Source organism: Erythrolamprus reginae, chromosome 13 (genome assembly GCF_031021105.1).
Source record: "Erythrolamprus reginae isolate rEryReg1 chromosome 13, rEryReg1.hap1, whole genome shotgun sequence".
Lineage (NCBI taxonomy): Eukaryota > Metazoa > Chordata > Lepidosauria > Squamata > Dipsadidae > Erythrolamprus > Erythrolamprus reginae.
In genome coordinates this window covers 9,337,311-9,358,167 of record NC_091962.1, presented here as the reverse complement: position 1 = coordinate 9,358,167, position 20,857 = coordinate 9,337,311, and the positions used below count along the sequence as shown (strand labels likewise).

The window sequence follows — 20,857 nt, the reverse complement described above, 5'->3', positions numbered from 1 at the left end:
TCTATCTATCTACTCTACTCTACTCATCTATCTATCTACTCTATCTATCCATCCATCCATCCATCCATCATCTATTTTATTTTATCCTGTCATCTATTTCATGTTCTATTTTTATGCATTTTTCTTTTTATCTATTTTAGTTTTGGCTAACATCTTATCTCCCATATTCCTTTTCATCAATTTGATGTTTTATTTCCATCTATCTTTTCTTTTTGTCTTTCAGATTTTCTTTACCATCTTTTGTTCAAGTTAATTTTTATCATCTTTTTCTATTCACCTGTTTTATTTTTAGATTTCTTCTCATCTATTTCGTTTTCATTTTCCTTCTCTTTTTAACCTTCAACTTTCCTTTACCAGATTTCTTTTCATCCAGTTTATCTATTTTATTTGTATCACCTTTTTAAACATTTTTCATCAATTTTATCTATTTAGTTGTCTTAGTTTTTTAGATTTTTCTACCATTTTCCCTTTATCTTCTGCTTTATTTTCATCTGTCTTTTTTTAACCCATCATTCTTATAATTTTCTTTCTGTACATTTTACCTATTTATCTTTTTTATTTTTATTTATTCTTGTTTACTACTCAATTTTTCTTTTCATCACTTTTATCCATTTCATTGTTAGCTACCATCTTCACTTGCCTTATCCTCTTCCTTGTTCTGTTTTATCTGTTTTATTCCATGTATTTATCTATCAGTTTCCCTTTTTTAACCAATCACATGTTCTTTTCACCTCTTGGTTTGGTTTCCTACACTCAAAAGGGGGTAGGGAAAGGCGTCATTAACTGAATGGTCGTAACTAGAGAATTACAGTGATACCTCGTCTTACAAACGCCTCGTCATACAAACTTTTCGAGATACAAACCTGGGGTTTAAGATTTTTTTGCCTCTTCTTACAAACTATTTTCACCTTACAAACCCACCACCGCCACTGGGATGCCCCGCCTCCAGACTTCCATTGCCAGCGAAGCACCCGTTTTTGCGCTGCTGGGATTCCCCTGAGGCTCCCCTCCATGGGAAACACCCACCTCCAGACTTCCATGTTTTTGTGATGCTGCAGGGGAATCCCAGCATCGCAAAAATGAGCACTTTGCTGGCAACAGAAGTCTGGAGGTGGGGTTTCCCATGGAGGGGAGCCTCAAGGGAATCCCAGCAGCGCAAAAACGGGTGCTTCGGCTGGCAAAAGGGGTGAATTTTGAGCTTGCACGCATTAATCGCTTTTCCATTGATTCCTATGGGAAACATTGTTTCGTCTTACAAACTTTTCACCTTAAGAACCTCCTCCCGGAACCAATTAAGTTTGTAAGACAAGGTATCACTGTACTTCCAAACTTTGGGAAAAGTGGTGCAGTTTCCCCTATATTATATATATATATATATATATAAGGCATTAAAAGAACCAGACCTGAGGTGCGTTGAGGAGCTGGAAAGCTCAGCATCAACATCGTTTTAATCATATTTAGAGTCACCATTGCACCAAAGTCGTAAATTCGGCTTTTTGGTCCCTTCTCCTGAATCAGCCGTAGAGCACAAACTATCCGGGAAACTGCAGCTGAGTTGGGGGTCTTCTGAATTTTCAGGACCCCCATGTCACCCACACGGTGCCGATCCCTCACGCCACTGGGGAATCTGGTGACCGGAGCCCTCCGAAGACCCAACGAAGAAAGAAACGCTTGCCACCACCCGACCCAAAATCCTGTGCCCAGCGTTATCGTTGTCCTCGAAGTCCCGGGGCAGCCTTGCAGCTAGGATGTGCTTCCTTCTGGGCAGGAATTGTGCACGGACTCATGGAGGCGGTCGTGGCCTCACCACGTACCTGCGGGCGCCGATCCCCTCGCGTCCATCATCCAAGGCTGCGCTGCTCTAACCGAGCAACGGCTCCCAACCCTTCAAATCTCGACCGCCTCCTTTGTTAAGAAAGCCAGGCGGGCGCGAACCCTCAACCCACAATGATGCTGAACCCGCAATGGAACCGGTGCTTCCAATGGTTGAGGAAGGCGCCCAGGGCTAAGGTCACGGGCAAAGGGGGGATCTTCTTCTCCAGGACTGCCCCCACGCACCAGTTGCTGTCCAGAAAACCTGGAGGAAAGAAGAGTGAGGCGTCAGTGGCAGCTTGGCCTAGCGGTTAAGGGCACCGGGTTGGGAAATCAGAAGACTGGGAGTTCTAGCTCTTGCCGTTAGCAGGAAAGACGATCGGGTGACTTAGCGTCAGCCAACAGGAAACGGAAAAATTCTAGTCCCACCTCAGCCATGAAAATTGACTGGGTGATTCTGGGTCAAACACCAGGTGATGGGGAGGTCTAGTTCCACCTCAGTCATGAAAACTGACTGGGTGACTTTGGGTCAAACGCCAGGTGACGGGGAGTTCTAGTCCCACCTCAGTCATGAAAACTGACTGGGTGACTTTGGGTCAAACGCCAGGTGACGGGGAGTTCTAGTCCCACTTCAGTCATGAAAACTGACTGGGTGACTTTGGGTCAAACACCAGGTGACGGGGAGTTCTAGTCCCACCTCAGTCATGAAACCTGACTGGGTGACTTTGGGTCAAACACCAGGTGACGGGGAGTTCTAGTCCCACCTCAGTCATGAAAACTGACTGGGTGACTTAGGGTCAAACACCAGATAACGGGATGAAACACCAGGTGATGGGGAGTTCTAGCCTCAACTCAGTCATGAAAACTGACTGGTGATTTTGGGTCAAACACCAGATAACGCGATCAAACACCAGGTGACGGGGAGTTCTAGTCCCACCTCAGTCATGAAAACTGACTGGGTGACTTAGGGTCAAACACCAGATAACGGGATCAAACACCAGGTGATGGGGAGTTCTAGCCTCAACTCAGTCATGAAAACTGACTGGTGATTTTGGGTCAAACACCAGATAACGCGATCAAACACCAGGTGACGGGGAGTTCTAGTCCCACCTCAGATGAAAACTGACTGGTGACTTAGGGTTAGCCACCAGGTGACAGGGAGTTCTAGTCCCACCTCAGATGAAAACTGACCGGGTGACTTTTGGTCAAACACCCGGTGATGGAGAGTTCTAACCCAGCCTTAGACGAGAAAACTTTTGGCAAGCAGAATGGAAGTCACACTTGTCTCTTAAAATGGCAGAAGGAGAGGTATCACAAGGAGGAAGAGGGAGATTGTGGTCCCGCTGTATAGAGCGCTGGGGAGACCCCATTTGGAATAATACTGTGTCCAGTTCTGGAGACCTCACCTACAAAAAGAGATGGATCAAATTGATCCAAAGACAGGCTACAAAAATGGTGGAAGGTCTTAAGCATAAAACGTATCAGGAAAGACTTAAATGAACTCAATCTGTCTAGTCTGGAGGAGAGAAGGGAAAAGGGGGGACACCATCGAAACATTTAAATCTGTTAAAGGGTTAAATAAGGTTCAGGAGGGAAGTGTTTTTTAATAGGAAAGCGAACCCAAGAATAAGGGGGCACAATCTGAGGTTATTTGGGGGGAAGATCAGAAGCAACGTGAAAAAAAATATGATTTGACTGAAAGAGTAGTAGATGCTTGGAACAAACTTCCAGCAGACGCGATTGGTCAATCCACAGTCACTGAATTTAAACATGCCTGGGATAAACATAGAGCCATCCTAAGATAAAAATACAGGAAATAGTATAAGGGCAGACGAGATGGCACAGGAGGTCTTTTTCTGCCGTCAATCTTCTAGGTTTCTAAGAATAATCAGCAGTGTACCACCTGCTGACGGTTTAATTTCACTCACCTTTGAAAATCATATTGGCTTCGGGCAGGGTGAGCTGATACCCGTAAGCGAAGCTTGTCTCCTGCAGCCGAGTGTTGGCTTCGAATTCCACGCCAACCTGAATCTGCCATGGAGAGAGGTGGGGGGGGGGGGGACGGAAGTCAAACTCGAAGGCCATCGCGGTCCAGGAAAAGTGGAGCAGATGGACGAGGAGAAGGAGAAGAACAAAAGACAAAGAAAGATGTGGAGGAGGAGGAGGAGAAGAGGTGGAAGACCTGAAGGACGGAAAAATAAAGGAGGAAAAATGAAGGAAGGATCAACAGAACGTGGAGAAGAAACAGAGGAGGAAGAGAAGAAAGGAAGAGAGATAGAGAAGCAGGAGAGGGAGAATAGGAGGAGGTAAGAGATGAAGATTAGGAGGAAAAAGTGAAGGAAATAATGAAGATTAGGAGAAGGAAAGGAGGAAGAAGAGAAGAAAAAGGAAGAGAGGAAGAGAGGCAGGAAAAGGAGAATAGGAGGATGTACAAGAAGAAGGTTAGAAGAAGGTTGGGCGTCCTCCTCGACCCACAGCTCACATTAGAGAACCATCTTTCAGCTGTGGCGAGGGGGGCGTTTGCCCAGGTTCACCTGGTGCACCAGTTGCGGCCCTATCTGGACCGGGACTCACTGCTCACAGTCACTCATGCCCTCATCACCTCGAGGCTCGACTACTGTAATGCTCTCTACATGGGGCTACCTTTGAAAAGTGTTCGGAAACTTCAGATCGTGCAGAATGCAGCTGCGAGAGCAATCATGGGCTTCCCCAGATATGCCCATGTCACACCAACACTCCGCAGTCTGCATTGGTTGCCGATCAGTTTCCGGTCACAATTCAAAGTGTTGGTTATGACCTATAAAGCCCTTCATGGCATCGGACCAGAATACCTCCGGGACCGCCTTCTGCCGCACGAATCCCAGCGACCGGTTAGGTCCCACAGAGTTGGCCTTCTCCGGGCCCCGTCGACTAAACAATGTCGTTTGGCGGGACCCAGGAGAAGAGCCTTCTTTGTGGCGGCCCCGACCCTCTGGAACCAGCTCCCCCTGGAGATTAGAACTGCCCACACCCTCCTTGCCTTTCGTAAAGTTCTTAAGACCCATCTCTGCCGTCAGGCATGGGGGAACTGAGACATCTCCCCCGGACCTGTACAGTTTATGCCTGGTATGTTTGTGTGTATGTTTACTTTTAATAATGGGGTTTTTAGCGTTTTTTAAATTATTAGATTTGTTCTTACATTGTTCTTGTTATTGTTGTGAGCCGCCCCGCGTCTACGGAGAGGGGCGGCATACAAATCTAATAAATAAATAAATAAAAATAAAAAAGAGAAGAAGGAAAGAGAGAGAGGTGAAGATTAGGAGGAGAAAGAGGAAATTAAATTAAAAAAAGATGAACATTAGGAAGAAAAAGATGAGAATATGAGAGGAGATTAACTTTGGGAAGAAGAGCAGAAGAGAAGAATAAAGAGATGAAGGAAGAGGAGAAAGAGGAGGAGGAGGAAGAAGAGATGAAGAAAAAAGTAAACAAGAAGAAGGAGAAAATGGAGGAATGAAAGAATGAAGGTTGAACTCACCTGGTCATTAGCTCGGTGGTAGTAGCTGGCATGGGCTCCACCGTACCCCAAATTAAGGGTGGCTATCCATTTCAGCGCTAAAATAAGGCAAAAAATATTATTAAATATCTTGCATCCCTAACAGCTGGGCAGAAGGCAAATAAGCGAAGCATTAGAAGCGCGAAACCGTCATTAAAATCATCCTGGCCGTAGCAGATTATTTTTCCTTGATTCCATCCTGACTCCATCCCGATCCCAGATTCCGTACGGGATTTCCAGTCACCAAGAAAATATATTTCCTCCAACCAAACAAGAGAATTTGGCTGCACCTGCTAATTCTGTCCTCTTCCCCAGCAGTTCCCAATTATTGAATCTATCAACAATGAGGCCACTGATCCATCCAAAGTCCAGTTCACCTCTTCAGCTTAAATATTTGACTTTGGATTATACTCAGAGTTGGAAAGGTCAGAAGTTATTTCTTTCTTTCCTTCTTTTTCTTGTCTTTCTCTCCCTCCTTCCTTCCTCCATTCCTTTTCCTTCCTTCTTTCCTTGTTTCTCTTGTATTCCTTTTCTCCTTCTTTTCTTTCTCCCTAACTTCTTTTCCTTCATTCCTTATATTTCTAATGTTCCCTTTCTTTCTTTCTTTCTTTCCTTTGTTCTTTCTTTTCTTGTCTTTCTCTCCTTCCTTCCTCCATTCCTTTTCCTTCCTTCTTTCCTTCTGTTTCTCTTATATTCCTTTTCTCCTTCTTTTCTTTCTCCCTAACTTTTCCTTCATTCCTTATATTTCTAATGTTCCCTTTCTTCGTTTCTTTCTTTCTTTCCTTCCTTCCTTTTTTCTTTCTTTTCTTGTCTTTCTCTCCTTCCTTCCTCCATCCCTTTTCCTTTCTTCTTTCCTTGTTTCTCTTATATTCCTTTTCTCCTTCTTTTCTTTCTCCCTAACTTTTCCTTCATTCCTTATATTTCTAATGTTCCCTTTCTTCATTTCTTTCTTTCTTTCTTTCCTTCCTTCCTTTTTTCTTTCTTTTCTTGTCTTTCTCTCCTTCCTTCCTTCCTCCATCCCTTTTCCTTTCTTCTTTCCTTCTGTTTCTCTTATATTCCTTTTCTCCTTCTTTTCTTTCTCCCTAACTTTTCCTTCATTCCTTATATTTCTAATGTTCCCTTTCTTCGTTTCTTTCTTTCTTTCTTTCCTTCCTTCCTTTTTTCTTTCTTTTCTTGTCTTTCTCTCCTTCCTTCCTTCCTCCATCCCTTTTCCTTTCTTCTTTCCTTGTTTCTCTTATATTCCTTTTCTCCTTCTTTTCTTTCTCCCTAACTTTTCCTTCATTCCTTATATTTCTAATGTTCCCTTTCTTCGTTTCTTTCTTTCTTTCCTTCCTTCCTTTTTTCTTTCTTTTCTTGTCTTTCTCTCCTTCCTTCCTCCATACCTCTTCCTTTCTTCTGTTTCTCTTATATTCCTTTTCTCCTTCTTTTCCTTCCTTCCTTTCTTTTCTTTCTTTTTCTTTCTCTCTTTTTTCTTCCTCCTTCCTGTCGTCTTTCTCTGCTTTCTCCCTCCCTCTCTCCCTCTTCTCTTTTCTTCCTGTTTTTTTCCTGGCTTCTCCATTCATTCCCCCTCTGAAAAACAATATAGTTCTTTTTAGAACTGTCTTTGGGAAAGGCTGCGAGAAAGCAAGGCCTGAAATTTACACTGCGGTTTAGGCTTGTTGGCTTTTCTTGTTACCTGCTGTTTTTGATCGGGGGGGGGGGGGGATTTTTAGAGCCCATAAAGTCCCGCCCGCCACCCTTATTTCTAGAAAACCCAGGCATTAATGGCTCTGATGGCATCTGGAGCCCCCTGAATTGGGGACCATCCGATCCTCCCTCCGAGGCACGACGGAAGGACCTACTCACCGGTGTACTTGCCAGCCAGGGTGACAATGGTTCCTTCTTCTCCGGCACGCCGGTGATACACCAATTCACCCCCTAGGACCAGTCGTGATGTCATGCTCTGGAGGAAGTGTGCAACGAGAATAACTGCGTGGAATAAAAACGATGCGAAGGGTTGGTTACCCCTGGCAGGAACGGCACCTTTTAGGCCACCTCTTAAAAAGTGACCCCTCCGCTAACCATACCCAGGTTGTACCTCTACTTATGAACTTAATTCGTAAGGACCAGGTTCTTAAGTAGAAAAGTTTGTAAGAAGAAGCAATTTTTCCCATAGGAATAAATGTAAAAGCAAATAATGTGTGCCACAGGGAGGGTGGAGGCCCTGTTTCCCTCCCAGGAGATTCCTAGAAAGGCCCCACGGAGGCTTCTCCCCGCCTTTTCTGGCCCTGTTTCCTCTCAGGAGATTCCTAGAGAGGCCCCACGGAGGCTTCTCCCCGCCTTTTCTGGCCCTGTTTCCTCTCAGGAGATTCCTAGAGAGGCCCCACGGAGGCTTCTCCCCGCCTTTTCTGGCCCTGTTTCCTCTCAGGCGATTCCTAGAGAGGCCCCACGGAGGCTTCTCCCGGCCTTTTCTGGCCCTGTTTCCTCCCAGGAGATTCCTAGAGAGGCCCCACGGAGGCTTCTCCCCGCCTTTTCTGGCCCTGTTTCCTCTCAGGAGATTCCTAGAGAGGCCCCACGGAGGCTTCTCCCCGCCTTTTCTGGCCCTGTTTCCTCCCAGGAGATTCCTAGAGAGGCCCCACGGAGGCTTCTCCCGGCCTTTTCTGGCCCTGTTTCCTCCCAGGAGATTCCTAGAGAGGCCCCACGGAGGCTTCTCCCCGCCTTTTCTGGCCCTGTTTCCTCTCAGGAGATTCCTAGAGAGGCCCCACGGAGGCTTCTCCCCGCCTTTTCTGGCCCTGTTTCCTCCCAGGAGATTCCTAGAGAGGCCCCACGGAGGCTTCTCCCCGCCTTTTCTGGCCCCGTTTCCTCCCAGGAGATTCCTAGAGAGGCCCCACGGAGGCTTCTCCCCGCCTTTTCTGGCCCTGTTTCCTCCCAGGAGATTCCTAGAGAGGCCCCACGGAGGCTTCTCCCCACCTTTTCCGGTTACGGTTTCGGAGGCTCAGGTTTGTAAGTGGAAAATGGTTCTTGAGAAGAGGCAAAAAAAAATCTTGAATACCCGATTTTTATCTAGAAAAGTTCATAAGTAGAGGCGTTCTTAGGTAGAGGTACCACTGTAGACAACTCTCCATAGTTGAGCACAGAGATCTTCAAACTTGGTAACTTTAAGACTTGTGGACTTCAACCCCCAGAATTCTGGGAGTTGAAGTCCACAAGTCTTAATGTTGCCAAGTTTGGGGGGCTCTTAGCAGAGCGTTTCTCAAAGTCAGAACTTTAAGATGAGTGGGAAGGAAAGAAGGAAGGAAGGAAGGAAGGAAGGAAGGAAGGAAGGAAGGAAGGAAGGAAGGAAACTCCCTCCAGAGATTAGAACTGCCCCCACCCTCCTTGCCTTTCGTAAACTCCTTAAAACCCACCTCTGTCGTCAAGCGTGGGGAAACTGAAACATCTCCCCCTGCCTATGTAGTTTTTTTTCTATGATATGACTGTATGTATGTTTTTTATATATTGAGGTTTCTTCTTTTGTAGACTTTTGAAATGTATTATTGTTATTTTAGATTCTAACTATTAGATTTGTCATTGTATATTGTTTTTATCATTGCTGTGAGCCGCCCCGAGTCTACGGAGAGGGGCGGCATACAAATCTAATTTAAAATAATAATAATAATAATAATAATAATAATAATAATAATAATGGAAGGAAGGAGGGAAGGAAGGAGGGAAGGAAGGAAGGAAGAAAGGAAGGAAGAAAGGAAGAAAGAAAGAAAGGAGGGAGGGAGGGAGAGGAAGAGAACGAAAGGGAAGAAGGGAGAGTGGGAAAGACGGGGGGAAGGAGGAAGGAAGATGGATAGGTATATGGATGAGTGGATGGAAGGGAGGGAGGAAGGACTGAGACAAAGACCAAAAAAGAGAAGGTGGGATAGAAAGAGAGAGAGAGAGAGAGAATGGAAGGAGAAAAGGGAAGGAAGGGGAAAGGAAAGATAAAAAGAGGAAAAAGGGGGGAAGAGAAGGGAAAGGAAAGGAAATAAATGGATGAAAAAGAGATTATCTCTGTAATACACTCACTCACCTGATTCGCTGATCAGATCGGGGTTTCCCAGCGTGAGGGTGGCAGTGTAATCATCCCCTCGATATTCAGTATCAAACTGCCAAGTGGTGAATTTGGCCTTTTGAGTCTGGATGAACAGGGCAAATATGTCAGGAATTGCCTTTTTAACAAAGGAACTCTAGTTCACATTTCAGAATGCAGCCTGAGCCGTTCTCAGTACGGGGAGAGAGAGAACCAGGAATACCATAGATAGGAAGGAAGGAAGGAAGGAAGGAAGGAAGGAAGGAAGGAAGGAAGGAAGGAAGGAAGGAAGGAAGGAAGGAAGGAAGAATAATTGAATGAAAGAAGGAAGGAAGGAAAAAAGAAAGAAAAAGAAAGAAAGAAAGAAAGGAGGAAAGGAGGAAGCAAGGAAGGAGGAAATAATGAATGAATGAAAGAAAGAAGGAAGGAAGGAAGGAAGGAAGGAAGGAAGAATAATTGAATGAAAGAAGGAAGGAAGGAAAAAAGAAAAAGAAAAGAAAGAAAGAAAGAAAGGAGGAAAGGAGGAAGCAAGGGAGGAGGAAATAATGAATGAAAGAAAGAAGGAAGGAAGGAAGGAAGGAAGGAAGGCACGCTTGAAGAAATCTAGCATCTCAAGGGAGACACACCCTAACTTTCTTTCACCCTAGTTAAATATAAATAAGTCAATAAAAACTACAGTGGTACCTCTACTTAAGAACACAATTCATTCCATGACCAGGTTCTTAAGTAGAAAAGTTTGTAAGTAGAAGCCATTTTTCCCATAGGAATCAATGTACAGTAAAAGGAAATAATGCATGCAAACCCATTAGGAAAGAAATAAAAGCATCGGAATTTGGGTGGGAGGAAGAGGAGGAGGAAGAAGAAGAGGAGGAGGAGGACAGTCGCTGCCCAGAGCGAAGGGAGCGTTTCTTTTCTCTGGGCGCTGGCAGAGGTTTATTCCCTCTCCAAGCCCCCTGAGAAAGGAAAATGCTTCGTTCGCTCTGGGCTGCCAAAGCCTCCTTAAGCGCCACCGAAAGGCTCCTCTGGCAGCCCAGAAAAGTCAGAGATGGCCGGAATTAAAGGGGGAATGGCAGGAAACTGGCCGGGCCTTCGTGCTGCTCTCAAATTTCCTGGGAAATTTTTCCAGGCTCGGGTTCTTAAGTAGAAAATGGTTCTTAAGAAGAGGCAAAAAAATCTTGAACACCCGGTTCTTATCTAGAAACCTCTTAAGTAGATATGTTCTTAGGTAGAGGTACCACTGTATTAAAAAGAAAAAAAAATGACAAGGGATTTGTATGTCCTTTCAATCTGTGTTCCTATTTGATTGCAAATTGCAGGCTGCAAATTGCATCTCTGAGTATTCAAATACTCCATTGCCTTTACGACAGCCCTACAGGGTAGGCCACGAAAGCTACAGGGAGGCAAGGAAAGGCTGATTGGAGAATTAATGCTAAACATTAATTGGATAATCACGAAAGAATTAGCAACACTAGTTAAACATGGGAAATTACGAGAATTTAAAGAAATCAAAACAGCAGCTTTGGAAAGCGCTCAAGTAGTAGTGGTACTAGGGTGGAAGGACAGCAATAAATGGACAATCCAGAATTGGTACTGGTACATGGTGGACCACATCCACTTCGAAATTATGGAAATAAGATTAAATAACTTTGATGAAAATCAATTGGAGGAGCTGATGGCACGATGGAATAAGGTGAAAGATTATATCTTAAGTAGAATTTACGACGACAATGTGAAAAATAAATTCCAATCCCTTTTTTGTAGGTAAAGAAATGTAAACTGGAGCCAAGGAAGAAATTGAAATTTATTGTAAATAATTTAACCCCCTAAATGGTGGTGGGGTTTATTGGTGTTGGGCACTTTTTCTTTAAGTATTTTTTTGTTTGTTTGTTTGTTGTAATAAAATAATAATAATAATAATAAAAAAACATTCTGGTTTTGAATTCCGACCGACACGCTGTTACCTGGAAAACCGCTTTGGTTCGTATCCGCTCCGCTATAAGATAGAGAATTTGGGCACTGAGGCTGCCGACGTTGTTAATATTGCCAATAAGGGTGGGAAAAATCTAGGAAAAAGAACCCAAAGTAAATAAATAAATAATTTTTTTTTTTTTTTAAAAATGGACAGAAATCTCTCTTTTCAAAGCTTATCATTTTTGGCTGAAATGTCACTGCCTTTCCAAGAAACATTTCAATCATTTATCCTTCTACCATGGGGCTGTTCTTTGTTGACTTCTGGTAAAAAGAAAATAACATTTTTGCCCATTCTACGAAAATAGGTTGTTTGTCTGCTTTTAAGCTTTTTTTAAAAAAATGTAATCTTAATCAAATTTAATTATTTTAAAACGTTAGGATTTTTTTTTTTCAATTGATACATTATTTTAATTGGTTTTTTAAAAAAAATAAATGACTCAAGATGATGGACATAACTGATACTCCTTTCTCTTCCTATTTTCTCCCATGACAACCCTGCGAGGTTGGGTTAGGATGAGAGGTGGGACTGGCCCAAAGCCATTTAGTGGGCTTTTAGGCTAAGGCGGGACTAGAATTCACCGCCTCCTGGGGATTGGCCCAAAGTCCCCCAGCTGACTTTCATGCCTAAAACAGAACTATAAATCCCAGTCTCCCGGCGATTGGCCCAAATTCCCCTAGCTGACTTTCATGCCTAAAACAGAACTATAAATCCCAGTCTCCCGTTGATTGGCCCAAAGTCCCCCAGCTGACTTTCATGCCTAAGACAGAACTATAAATCCCAGTCTCCCATTGATTGGCCCAAAATCCCCCAGCTGACTTTCATGCCTAAGACAGGACTATAAATCCCAGTCTCCTGGTGATTGGCCCAAAGTCACCTAGCTGGTTTTCACGCCTAAGACAGGACTATAAATCCCAGTCTCCTGGTGATTGGCCCAAAGTCACCCAGCTGACTTTCATGCCTAAGACAGAACTACAAATCCCAGTCTCCCGTTGATTGGCCCAAAGTCCCCCAGCTGACTTTCATGCCTAAGACAGAACTATAAATCCCAGTCTCCCATTGATTGGCCCAAAATCCCCCAGCTGACTTTCATGCCTAAGACAGAACTATAAATCCCAGTCTCCCGTTGATTGGCCCAAAATCCCCCAGCTGACTTTCATGCATAAGACAGAACTATAAATCCCAGTCTCCCGATGATTGGCCCAAAATCCCCCAGCTGACTTTTATGCCTAAGACAGGACTATAAATCCCAGTCTCCCGGTGATTGGCCCAAAGTCACCTAGCTGGCTTTCATGCCTAAGACAGGATTATAAATCCCAGTCTCCTGGTGATTGGCCCAAAGTCACCTAGCTGGCTTTCAGGCCTAAAACAGGACTATAACTCCCAGTCTCCTGGTGATTGGGCGAAAGTCCCCCAGCTGGCTTTCAGGCCTAAAACAGGACTATAACTCCCAGCCTCCTGGTGATTGGGTGAAAGTCCCCCAGCTGACTTTCATGCCTAAGACAGAACTATAAATCCCAGTCTCCCGTTGATTGGCCCAAAGTCCCCCAGCTGACTTTCATGCCTAAGACAGAACTATAAATCCCAGTCCCCTATTGATTGGCCCAAAATCCCCCAGCTGACTTTCATGCCTAAGACAGAACTATAAATCCCAGTCTCCCATTGATTGGCCCAAAGTCACCTAGCTGGTTTTCACGCCTAAGACAGGACTATAAATCCCAGTCTCCTGGTGATTGGCCCAAAGTCACCCAGCTGGCTTTCATGCCTAAGACAGGACTATAACTCCGGGTCTCCTGGTGATTGGCCCAAAGTCACCTAGCTAGCTTTAATACCTAAGACAGGACTATAAATCCCAGTCTCCCGGCGATTGGCCCAAATTCCCCTAGCTGGCTTTCATGCCTAAAACAGAACTATAAATCCCAGTCTCCTGGTGATTGGGCGAAAGTTTCCCAGCTGACTTTCATGCCTAAGACAGAACTATAACTCCCGGTCTCCCGGCAATTGGCCCAAAGTCCCCTAGCTGGCTTTCATGCCTAAGACAGGACTATAACTCCCAGCCTCCTGGTGATTGGGCGAAAGTTTCCCAGCTGACTTTCATGCCTAAGACAGAACTATAACTCCCGGTCTCCCGGCAATTGGCCCAAATTCCCCTAGCTGGCTTTCATGCCTAAAACAGAACTATAAATCCCAGTCTCCTGGTGATTGGGCGAAAGTTTCCCAGCTGACTTTCATGCCTAAGACAGAACTATAACTCCCGGTCTCCCGGCAATTGGCCCAAAGTCCCCTAGCTGGCTTTCATGCCTAAGACAGGACTATAACTCCCAGCCTCCTGGTGATTGGGCGAAAGTCCCCTAGCTGGCTTTCATGCCTAAGACAGGACTATAACTCCCAGTCTCCCGGTGATTGGCCCAAAATCCCCCAGCTGACTTTCATGCCTGAGACAGGACTATAACTCCCAGTCTCCCCGTGATTGGCCCAAAGTCCCCTAGCTGGCTTTCATGCCTAAAACAGGACTATAACTCCCAGCCTCCTGGTGATTGGGCGAAAGTCCCCCAGCTGACTTTCATGCCTAAGACAGAACTATAAATCCCAGTCTCCCGGTGATTGGCCCAAAGTCCCCCAGCTGACTTTCATGCCTAAGGCAGGACTAGAATTCACCATCTCCTGGTGATTGGCCCTCCCAGCTGTAATTAACTAACCTGATTTTACTTCCAGGGACTCAAAACCCACCCACTTGTAACCGGAGAATTAGGATCCAAAAGACAAATTGAAATCCCACTTGGACCCGAAATAATGCGCTTCCGCTCACCTCCGTAGGACTAAGTTGCTGATCACCTGTATACGTCGTGTTCAGGTGGTAACCCGAGTGCCCAACGGTGCTCATGTGAATGGTGTGAGTTAACTGCAGGGGGGGAAAGGAAAAAAAAATCAGCAGCAAGGTTCAAATCAGAAGACAAGGCATGCAGGTAGTCCTCATTGAGCCCAAATCTCGTATCACTACGCAAAACCTTGGCTAAGTGAGTTTTAAGCTGCGTTTTATGACCTTTCTGGTGATTAAAGGAATTAAGTTATTAAGTTAGTGCTGTTAAGGAGGGTGCAGAATGACCTGTGAGTTTTCAAAGATACCTACACAGAGGAAGCGAGTAGTTCTAGCAGATATCTAGCTGATAGCTCAGAGATACGAGTAATGGTTGAGTAATACAAGCCAGATACATTAAATGTGTTGTGGCTAGTTCTGGCCTAGCTGCTGCCCCAAGGACTGTGGATGTGGGGGAGACATCCACATGCTGCAGGCCTGTTTTGCGCCCCCCCCCCCCGTGGAATCTGCTGATGAAGGCTCCTCTGACCAAGAAGACATGAGTGACAGGGAGGAGAAGAGTGGGGCAGACAGCTCAGAAGGAGATCAATTATCTAGCTCCTCCTTGGATTCAGAACAAGAGTTAATGATACAGCCACGCGTGCGGAGAGCGATGCATAGGCAGCAACAACTGAGAGATTATTATCAAAGGAAATGAGGCCACCTGTGGTTGGGTGAGGCTGTCGTCATAAAGTGAGGCTGCTATAAATAGCAGCCTGTGGGTTTGGCCATTGTGGAGGATTATCTGATCCTGGTGTTTCGTGACTGCTTTACTGACTTTGACCTTTTGTGTGCTGATTTTTCCCTGCTTTGAAACTAAACCAGAGCAAAGTGTGTTTCACTTTGTGAAAGAAGAAGGACTGTGAATTGCCTCACAGCTGCAAGCTAAGTATCACAGAACTGATAAGGGACTTGTACAAATTACCAGTTTGTTTGGAGACGAGTGCTCTTTGCTATACCAAAAGAGGGCTTAGGTTAAGTGAATTTTCATTATAAAGAACATTGTTTTGAATTTTCAAACGTGTGTGTGTGTCTGAAATTTGTACCTGTCAATTTTTGGGAGGAGTCTACCAGAGAGCCCGACAGAACAAAATGTATAAAATATTATTTACTTTGGCAAATAGAACAGTCCTACTCATACATTTAACTCAATCAATACTATAAGTCTTACTTGTTCAGCTTACGAATACATAAAGCAATAGTCAACACACGGTTTCTACTACAGCAGCCACAGAGTACATAATAGAAATAGCAGAGAGAGAGAGAGAGACTACTTATTTATTTATTTATTTTATTAATCAGATTTATATGCCGATTAATTAATTAGCTATGCTTCTGGCGCCCTCTAATGGCCACCCGTAGCACTAACTCTTAAAGCAATAGTGTTTCAATTCATTTAAGCATACATTGTTGGTTTCTTTTATGTATTGCCAAACCCAACCAGTTATGCACCGTACACAGTACTAACAAGTGCCACGGTCATTAAGCGGATCAGTTTTCCCCGTCAACTTGTGGTTCCGAAGGTCACCAAAGGGAACAGCGTAACCCCTGTGACCGTCACAAATACGAGCGAGTCGCCAAAGCGTCTGAATTTGGTCATAAGTGTGAAACAGGGTCCCAGGTCCCATTAACAACCCATTTCGTTGTAACTTCGGTCAAAACTAACCATACAAGGCAACTTAAATCTAATGTTTGTTTGCTGGCTGGATGAGGTTGGGAGATAACACCCCCTCCTTCCATGGCCTCCACACAACAACAACCCCCCTGCAAGGTAGGCTAACATGTTACGGAGACACCGCCCCCCCCCCCACTACAGATTCCTAGAAGTAAGGAGACCCACCTGGAAATGGCTGCTGAGAGATTTATTAATTATCAGCTTGACGCCTTCGATCTGTTGAGGGAAAACATCTAAAATGGAAAACAGGGTTAAAAAAAGAGAGAGAGTTTGAAGAAGTCCTGTTTTAAACTGATTTTATTGGATTTATTTAACCGCTACCACCCTATCTGGCTATTGAGTGACCCGGGGCACCTTAGAAGGGAATTACATATTATTATTATTATTATTATTATTATTATTATTATTATTATTATTATTATTAATTTATTTATTTAATTAATTAATTTGTATGCCGCCCCTCTCCGTAGACTCGGGGCGGCTCACAACAATAGTGGCAAAACAATGTAATACAAATCTAATAATTTAAACTAAAAACCCATAATTTAAAAACATGCACACAACACACCACACATAAACAATATAGGCCTGGGAAGTTATTTCAGTTCCCCCATGCCTGACGGCAGAGGTGGGTTTTAAGGAGTTTACGAAAGGCAAGGAGGGTGGGGGCAGTTCTAATCTCTGGAGGGAGCTGGTTCCAGAGAGTCAGGGCCGCCACAGAGAAGGCTCTTCCCCTGGGGCCCGCCAGACGACATTGTTTAGTCGACAGGACCCGGAGAAGGCCAACTCTGTGGGACCTAATCAACTCTGTGGGACAATACAAAAAATAACCATATTAACAGTGGAATTGACGTAGATTGGACAACCTGGCTATGGACAGAAGCAGCCGTTACACAACCAGGTACACACACATACACAAAATGAAACACTGTTTTGCAAACCTCAAGAATGAAGGCCAGCGAATCATTTAGAAAATGCTACTACGGGGAAAATGTAAGGTTTGTAAATGTAAGAGCCGGGGTGGCGCAGCAGGTAGAGTGCTGTACTGCAGGCCACTGAAGCTGATTGTAGATCTGCAGGTCAGCGGTTCAATTCTCATCACCGGCTCAATGTTGACTCAGCCTTCCATCCTTCCGAGGTGGGTAAAATGAGGACCCGGATTGTGGGGGCAATACACTGGCTCTGTTAAAAAGTGCTATTGCTAACATGTTGTAAGCTGCCCTGAGTCTAAGGAGAAGGGCGGCATAAAAATCAAATGAATGAATGAATGAATGAATAAATAAATAAATAAATAAATAAATAAATAAGGTTTAACAAGTTTTCTCACGCTCGGCAAGGAAGTTTCCAAACGAAGGGGTAACCATTTACAACTGTAATCAAGCCCCCAAATTCTGTTGTTGAGTGGGACAAATTCTTTTGTTAAGTGAATTTTGCTCCATTTTATGACCTCTCTCGCCTCGGTGGTTAAGTGAATGACTGCAGCTGATAAGGGAGTAACCCCACTGTTAAGTTAGTCTGCAAGGTAACCATCAAACTCAGATAGTAACATGGACCTCCCTGTCTTCCTCCTCTTCCTCTCCACAAACCCCACTTTCTTTTAGTACTAATGACGTTACCTAGTTGGGTTGTGAAATGTCTGCGAGAAAACCACAAAATTCGGAGAATAACATGGAGCTCACTGTGTCCCATTCCTCTTCACGAGCCCCACTCCCTTCTAAAACTGATGATGTTACCTAGTTGGGTCAAAAGACGTCTCCAAGGAAGAAACCAAGATCAGAGAGCACCAAGGATCCCAGCGTTCAACCCTGAGCTACAAGTTGTCTCTTCTATCCAATCCACTTGCATATAAACAAGACAGCAAACCCAATTCTGTTCTAGCGATGATGATGTTACCTAGCTGGGCTACGAAACGTCTGGGAGAAAACCACCAAGCTCAGAGGGCACCAAGGATCCCATAGTCCTCCTCCTCCTCTTCCTCAACACAATCCCCATTCCCTAAGACAGTGTTTCCCAACCTTGGCAAATTGAAGATACTTGGACTTCAACTCCCAGAATTCCCCAGCCAGCGAATTCTGGCTGAGGAATTCTGGGAGTTGAAGTCCAGATATCTTCAAGTTGCCAAAGTTGGGAAACAGTGCCCTAAGAATACAAGGGTTAGGGAAATGAGAAGGAAAATATTACATAAGTGGTATCACACACCCGGTCAACTTGCATATTTCCAGCAGAATGTTAAAAATACTTGTTGGCCTGGGTGTCAAGATAAAGGAGTGTTTATGCATATGCTTTGGGAATGCCCGGTAGTGCAGAATTTTTGGAAAAAAGTGCAAGAGGATATTAATAGGATGTTAAATATATGATGGACAATTACAAAGGAAATGGTGGTATTAGTTAAAAGCAATGTGATGGGAGAATTTAGAGAAATAAAACAAGCAGCGATAAAAAGCGCTCAGGCGGTAATAGTCTTGGGCTGGAAGGATGCGACAAAATGGACAATACAAAATTGGTACCGGTACATGGTGGATCATATTCAATTTGAGATTATGGACAAGAGGATGAACTCGGTTAATGAAACTGATTTGCGACAACTGAAGGGACGATGGGACATGGTAAGATTTATGGTTAGTAGAATTCAAGACCAAGCTATAAGGAATAAATTGGCATCACTTTATAATATGTAAATAGATATATTGCTCTTGAGTTAAAATGGTATATACAGTGATCCCTCATTTTTCGCTGGGGATGCGTTCCAAGACCGCCCGTGAAAAAATGAATTTCCGTGAAGTAGGGGAAAGATATTTTTTTAATGTATTTAACAAGTATTTGGACTTTTAAAACCCACCCTTTGCATTAAACAGTCATTCTATAATGTTTCTCAGCTGGAACTACATGTGATATCCTACCAGTTTCTTTAATAGAGTACAGTAGAAGAATTTTATGAATTTTAATGGATTTAAATTTTTTAATGGATTTAAGCCCCCTTTGAAAACCCGTGAAATAGCAAATCCATGAAAGATGAACCGTGAAGTAGTGAGGGATTACTGTATATAAGAAATGTCTCCATTCTGGTGTAGGGGTGTGAATCTTGTCTGGTAGTGGGCACTAATCACTGAGCACTTGTATGTTGTGTTTATATTCTATTTTTAAAATCAATTTTAAAAAATATTTAAAAAACATAATCCCCATTCCCTTCCAACACTGATAACATTCCCTAGCTCAGTGTTTTTCAACCAGTGTGCCGTGGCACACTAGTGTGCCGCGAGACATGGTCAGGTGTGCCGCAAAGAAGGAAGCTCAGGTTCCGGTCTCGCAACTTTTTGCTGAGAGAGAGAGTGAGAGAAAGAAAGTGAGAGAGAGAGAAAGAGAAAGAAAGCAAGAGAGAGAGAAAGAGAGAGAAAAAGAGAGTGAGGAGAGAAAGCAAGAGAGAGAAAGAAAAGAGAGAAAGCAAGAGAAAGAGAAAGAAAGCAAGAGAGAAAGAAAGCAAGAGAGAGAGAGAAAAGGAGAGGAAGGGAGAGAGAGAGAGAAATGAGCAAAAAGGGGAGGAAAAAAGGAGAAATGAGAAAATGATTGAGATAGAGAATGAGAGGAAAGAGAGAGAAACAAAAGAGAGAGAGAAGTGACTCTTGATTTTAAGCATATGATAAAAAGCACCCAAAGAATAAGAGAGAAAACCCACCCAGCCCTCACCTGTTTTTGGAAATGGTTCAAGAGTGTGTATACACACACACACACACACACACACAAAAGGGTGGGGAAGAGACAGGGATGGAAAAAGAGAGGAGAGTGTCTTAGGGTGTCATTTTGGTTGGTGGTGTGCCCCAGGATTTTGTAAATGTAAAAAATGTGCCGCGGCTCAAGAAAGGTTGAAAATCACTGCCCTAGCTGGCCCATGAAACGTCTGCGAGAAACTCACCTACCTCAAGAGAGCACCAAGGACCTGCCAACCCACCAAACCTATCTACACAGAAGCAAAACGTTCAAAAAAAAAAATACAAAACGTGCTTTTACCTTTGCATTTGCGGTGCAGTTCATCAAAGCTGCCCGGGTTGGAGAGTCCTTGGGCCCGGCGAGCCCATTTTCGTGGAGCAGAGAAGGGGGAGAATATATTCCCCATGTCCTCTCCCCCTCCCCACCCCTAGCCTCACCTTAAGCCAGGTTACCTACCCAGCCAGGGCTTTGTCCCAGTTATTAACACCCAAACTCCCTTGTTTGAAAAGAAGCGTTGTGTTGTTTTCACACACCAAGGAACCACACCTTATAGTGTGGCTCCCGGGGATTCCAGGGGGCAAGAAAGCAAAATAAGGAAAGCAAAATAAGCAAAAAATGTGAGGATGCAAAATTATAAAAATAATTTAAAAATGGGGATGCAAAATAAAATAAATAAATATGGGGATGCTTCCTTATGGTTGGAGAAAGGAGGGGGGGCAGGAAAGGCGAGGGCTTGTTTTGGGGGGCGCAGGTTGGGAAATCCAAGAGACCCCCCCTTTTCAAAAGAAAAAGGCTAGGGGGGAAATTGGACTGGAAAAGGGGGGGTCAGAAGGGCCTCAGGCGTTCAGAGCCCCCCCCATTCTTCCTCCCCCTGTATGATCTTGATGGGGGCGGCCATCTTGCCCCCGCCCCGCTCCCCCTCCTCTTCTCTCTTCTCCCCCCTCGCCCCACCCCGCCCTCTTTTCCAGGATGCGATTGGTCGAGCCTCGCCCTTTCTCGGAGGCGTGTAAGCCGAACTGAGCGCGGATTGGATTTTAAAAAAGCCAATGTCGTTAGGCGGCCGGCGCTTTGATTTCTCTCCCTTTCTCTCTCTCTCGGCTTTCCCCCTTTCAACGCCGCTCCGTGATTGGCTAGAAAATGTTGCGCGAACGTGCGGCTGCCTTTTTTTTTTTTTGCGGCGTTCTGAAGGCGATGCGCGTTGCCTGGGCGGAAATGACGTATTGACAGAGTTGGAGGGGACCTTCGAGGGCATCTAGTCCAACCTAGAT

At 44.4% G+C, this 20,857-nt stretch overlaps 1 protein-coding gene across 2 annotated transcripts; it reads right to left on the bottom strand.

Annotated features, from left to right (window-relative positions):
• Positions 1 to 1,409: 1,409 nt before the first annotated feature.
• On the bottom strand, positions 1,410 to 20,611 carry TOMM40L (translocase of outer mitochondrial membrane 40 like). Of its 2 annotated transcripts, none has more exons than XM_070766491.1 (9): positions 19,890 to 20,611; positions 16,050 to 16,100; positions 14,162 to 14,254; positions 11,345 to 11,446; positions 9,384 to 9,489; positions 7,190 to 7,312; positions 5,327 to 5,403; positions 3,741 to 3,843; positions 1,410 to 2,077 (listed from the first exon to the last, which is right to left on the bottom strand). In XM_070766491.1, exons 1-9 carry the CDS (start codon positions 19,911 to 19,913, stop codon positions 1,938 to 1,940), a joined length of 819 nt encoding a protein of 272 aa, XP_070622592.1. In that variant the 5' UTR covers positions 19,914 to 20,611; the 3' UTR covers positions 1,410 to 1,937. The 2 variants fall into 2 exon arrangements, with proteins under 2 accessions (XP_070622592.1, XP_070622590.1); XM_070766489.1 differs by having other exon boundaries at positions 16,050 to 16,117; positions 19,890 to 20,598.
• Between the last annotated feature and the right edge of the window lie 246 nt (positions 20,612 to 20,857).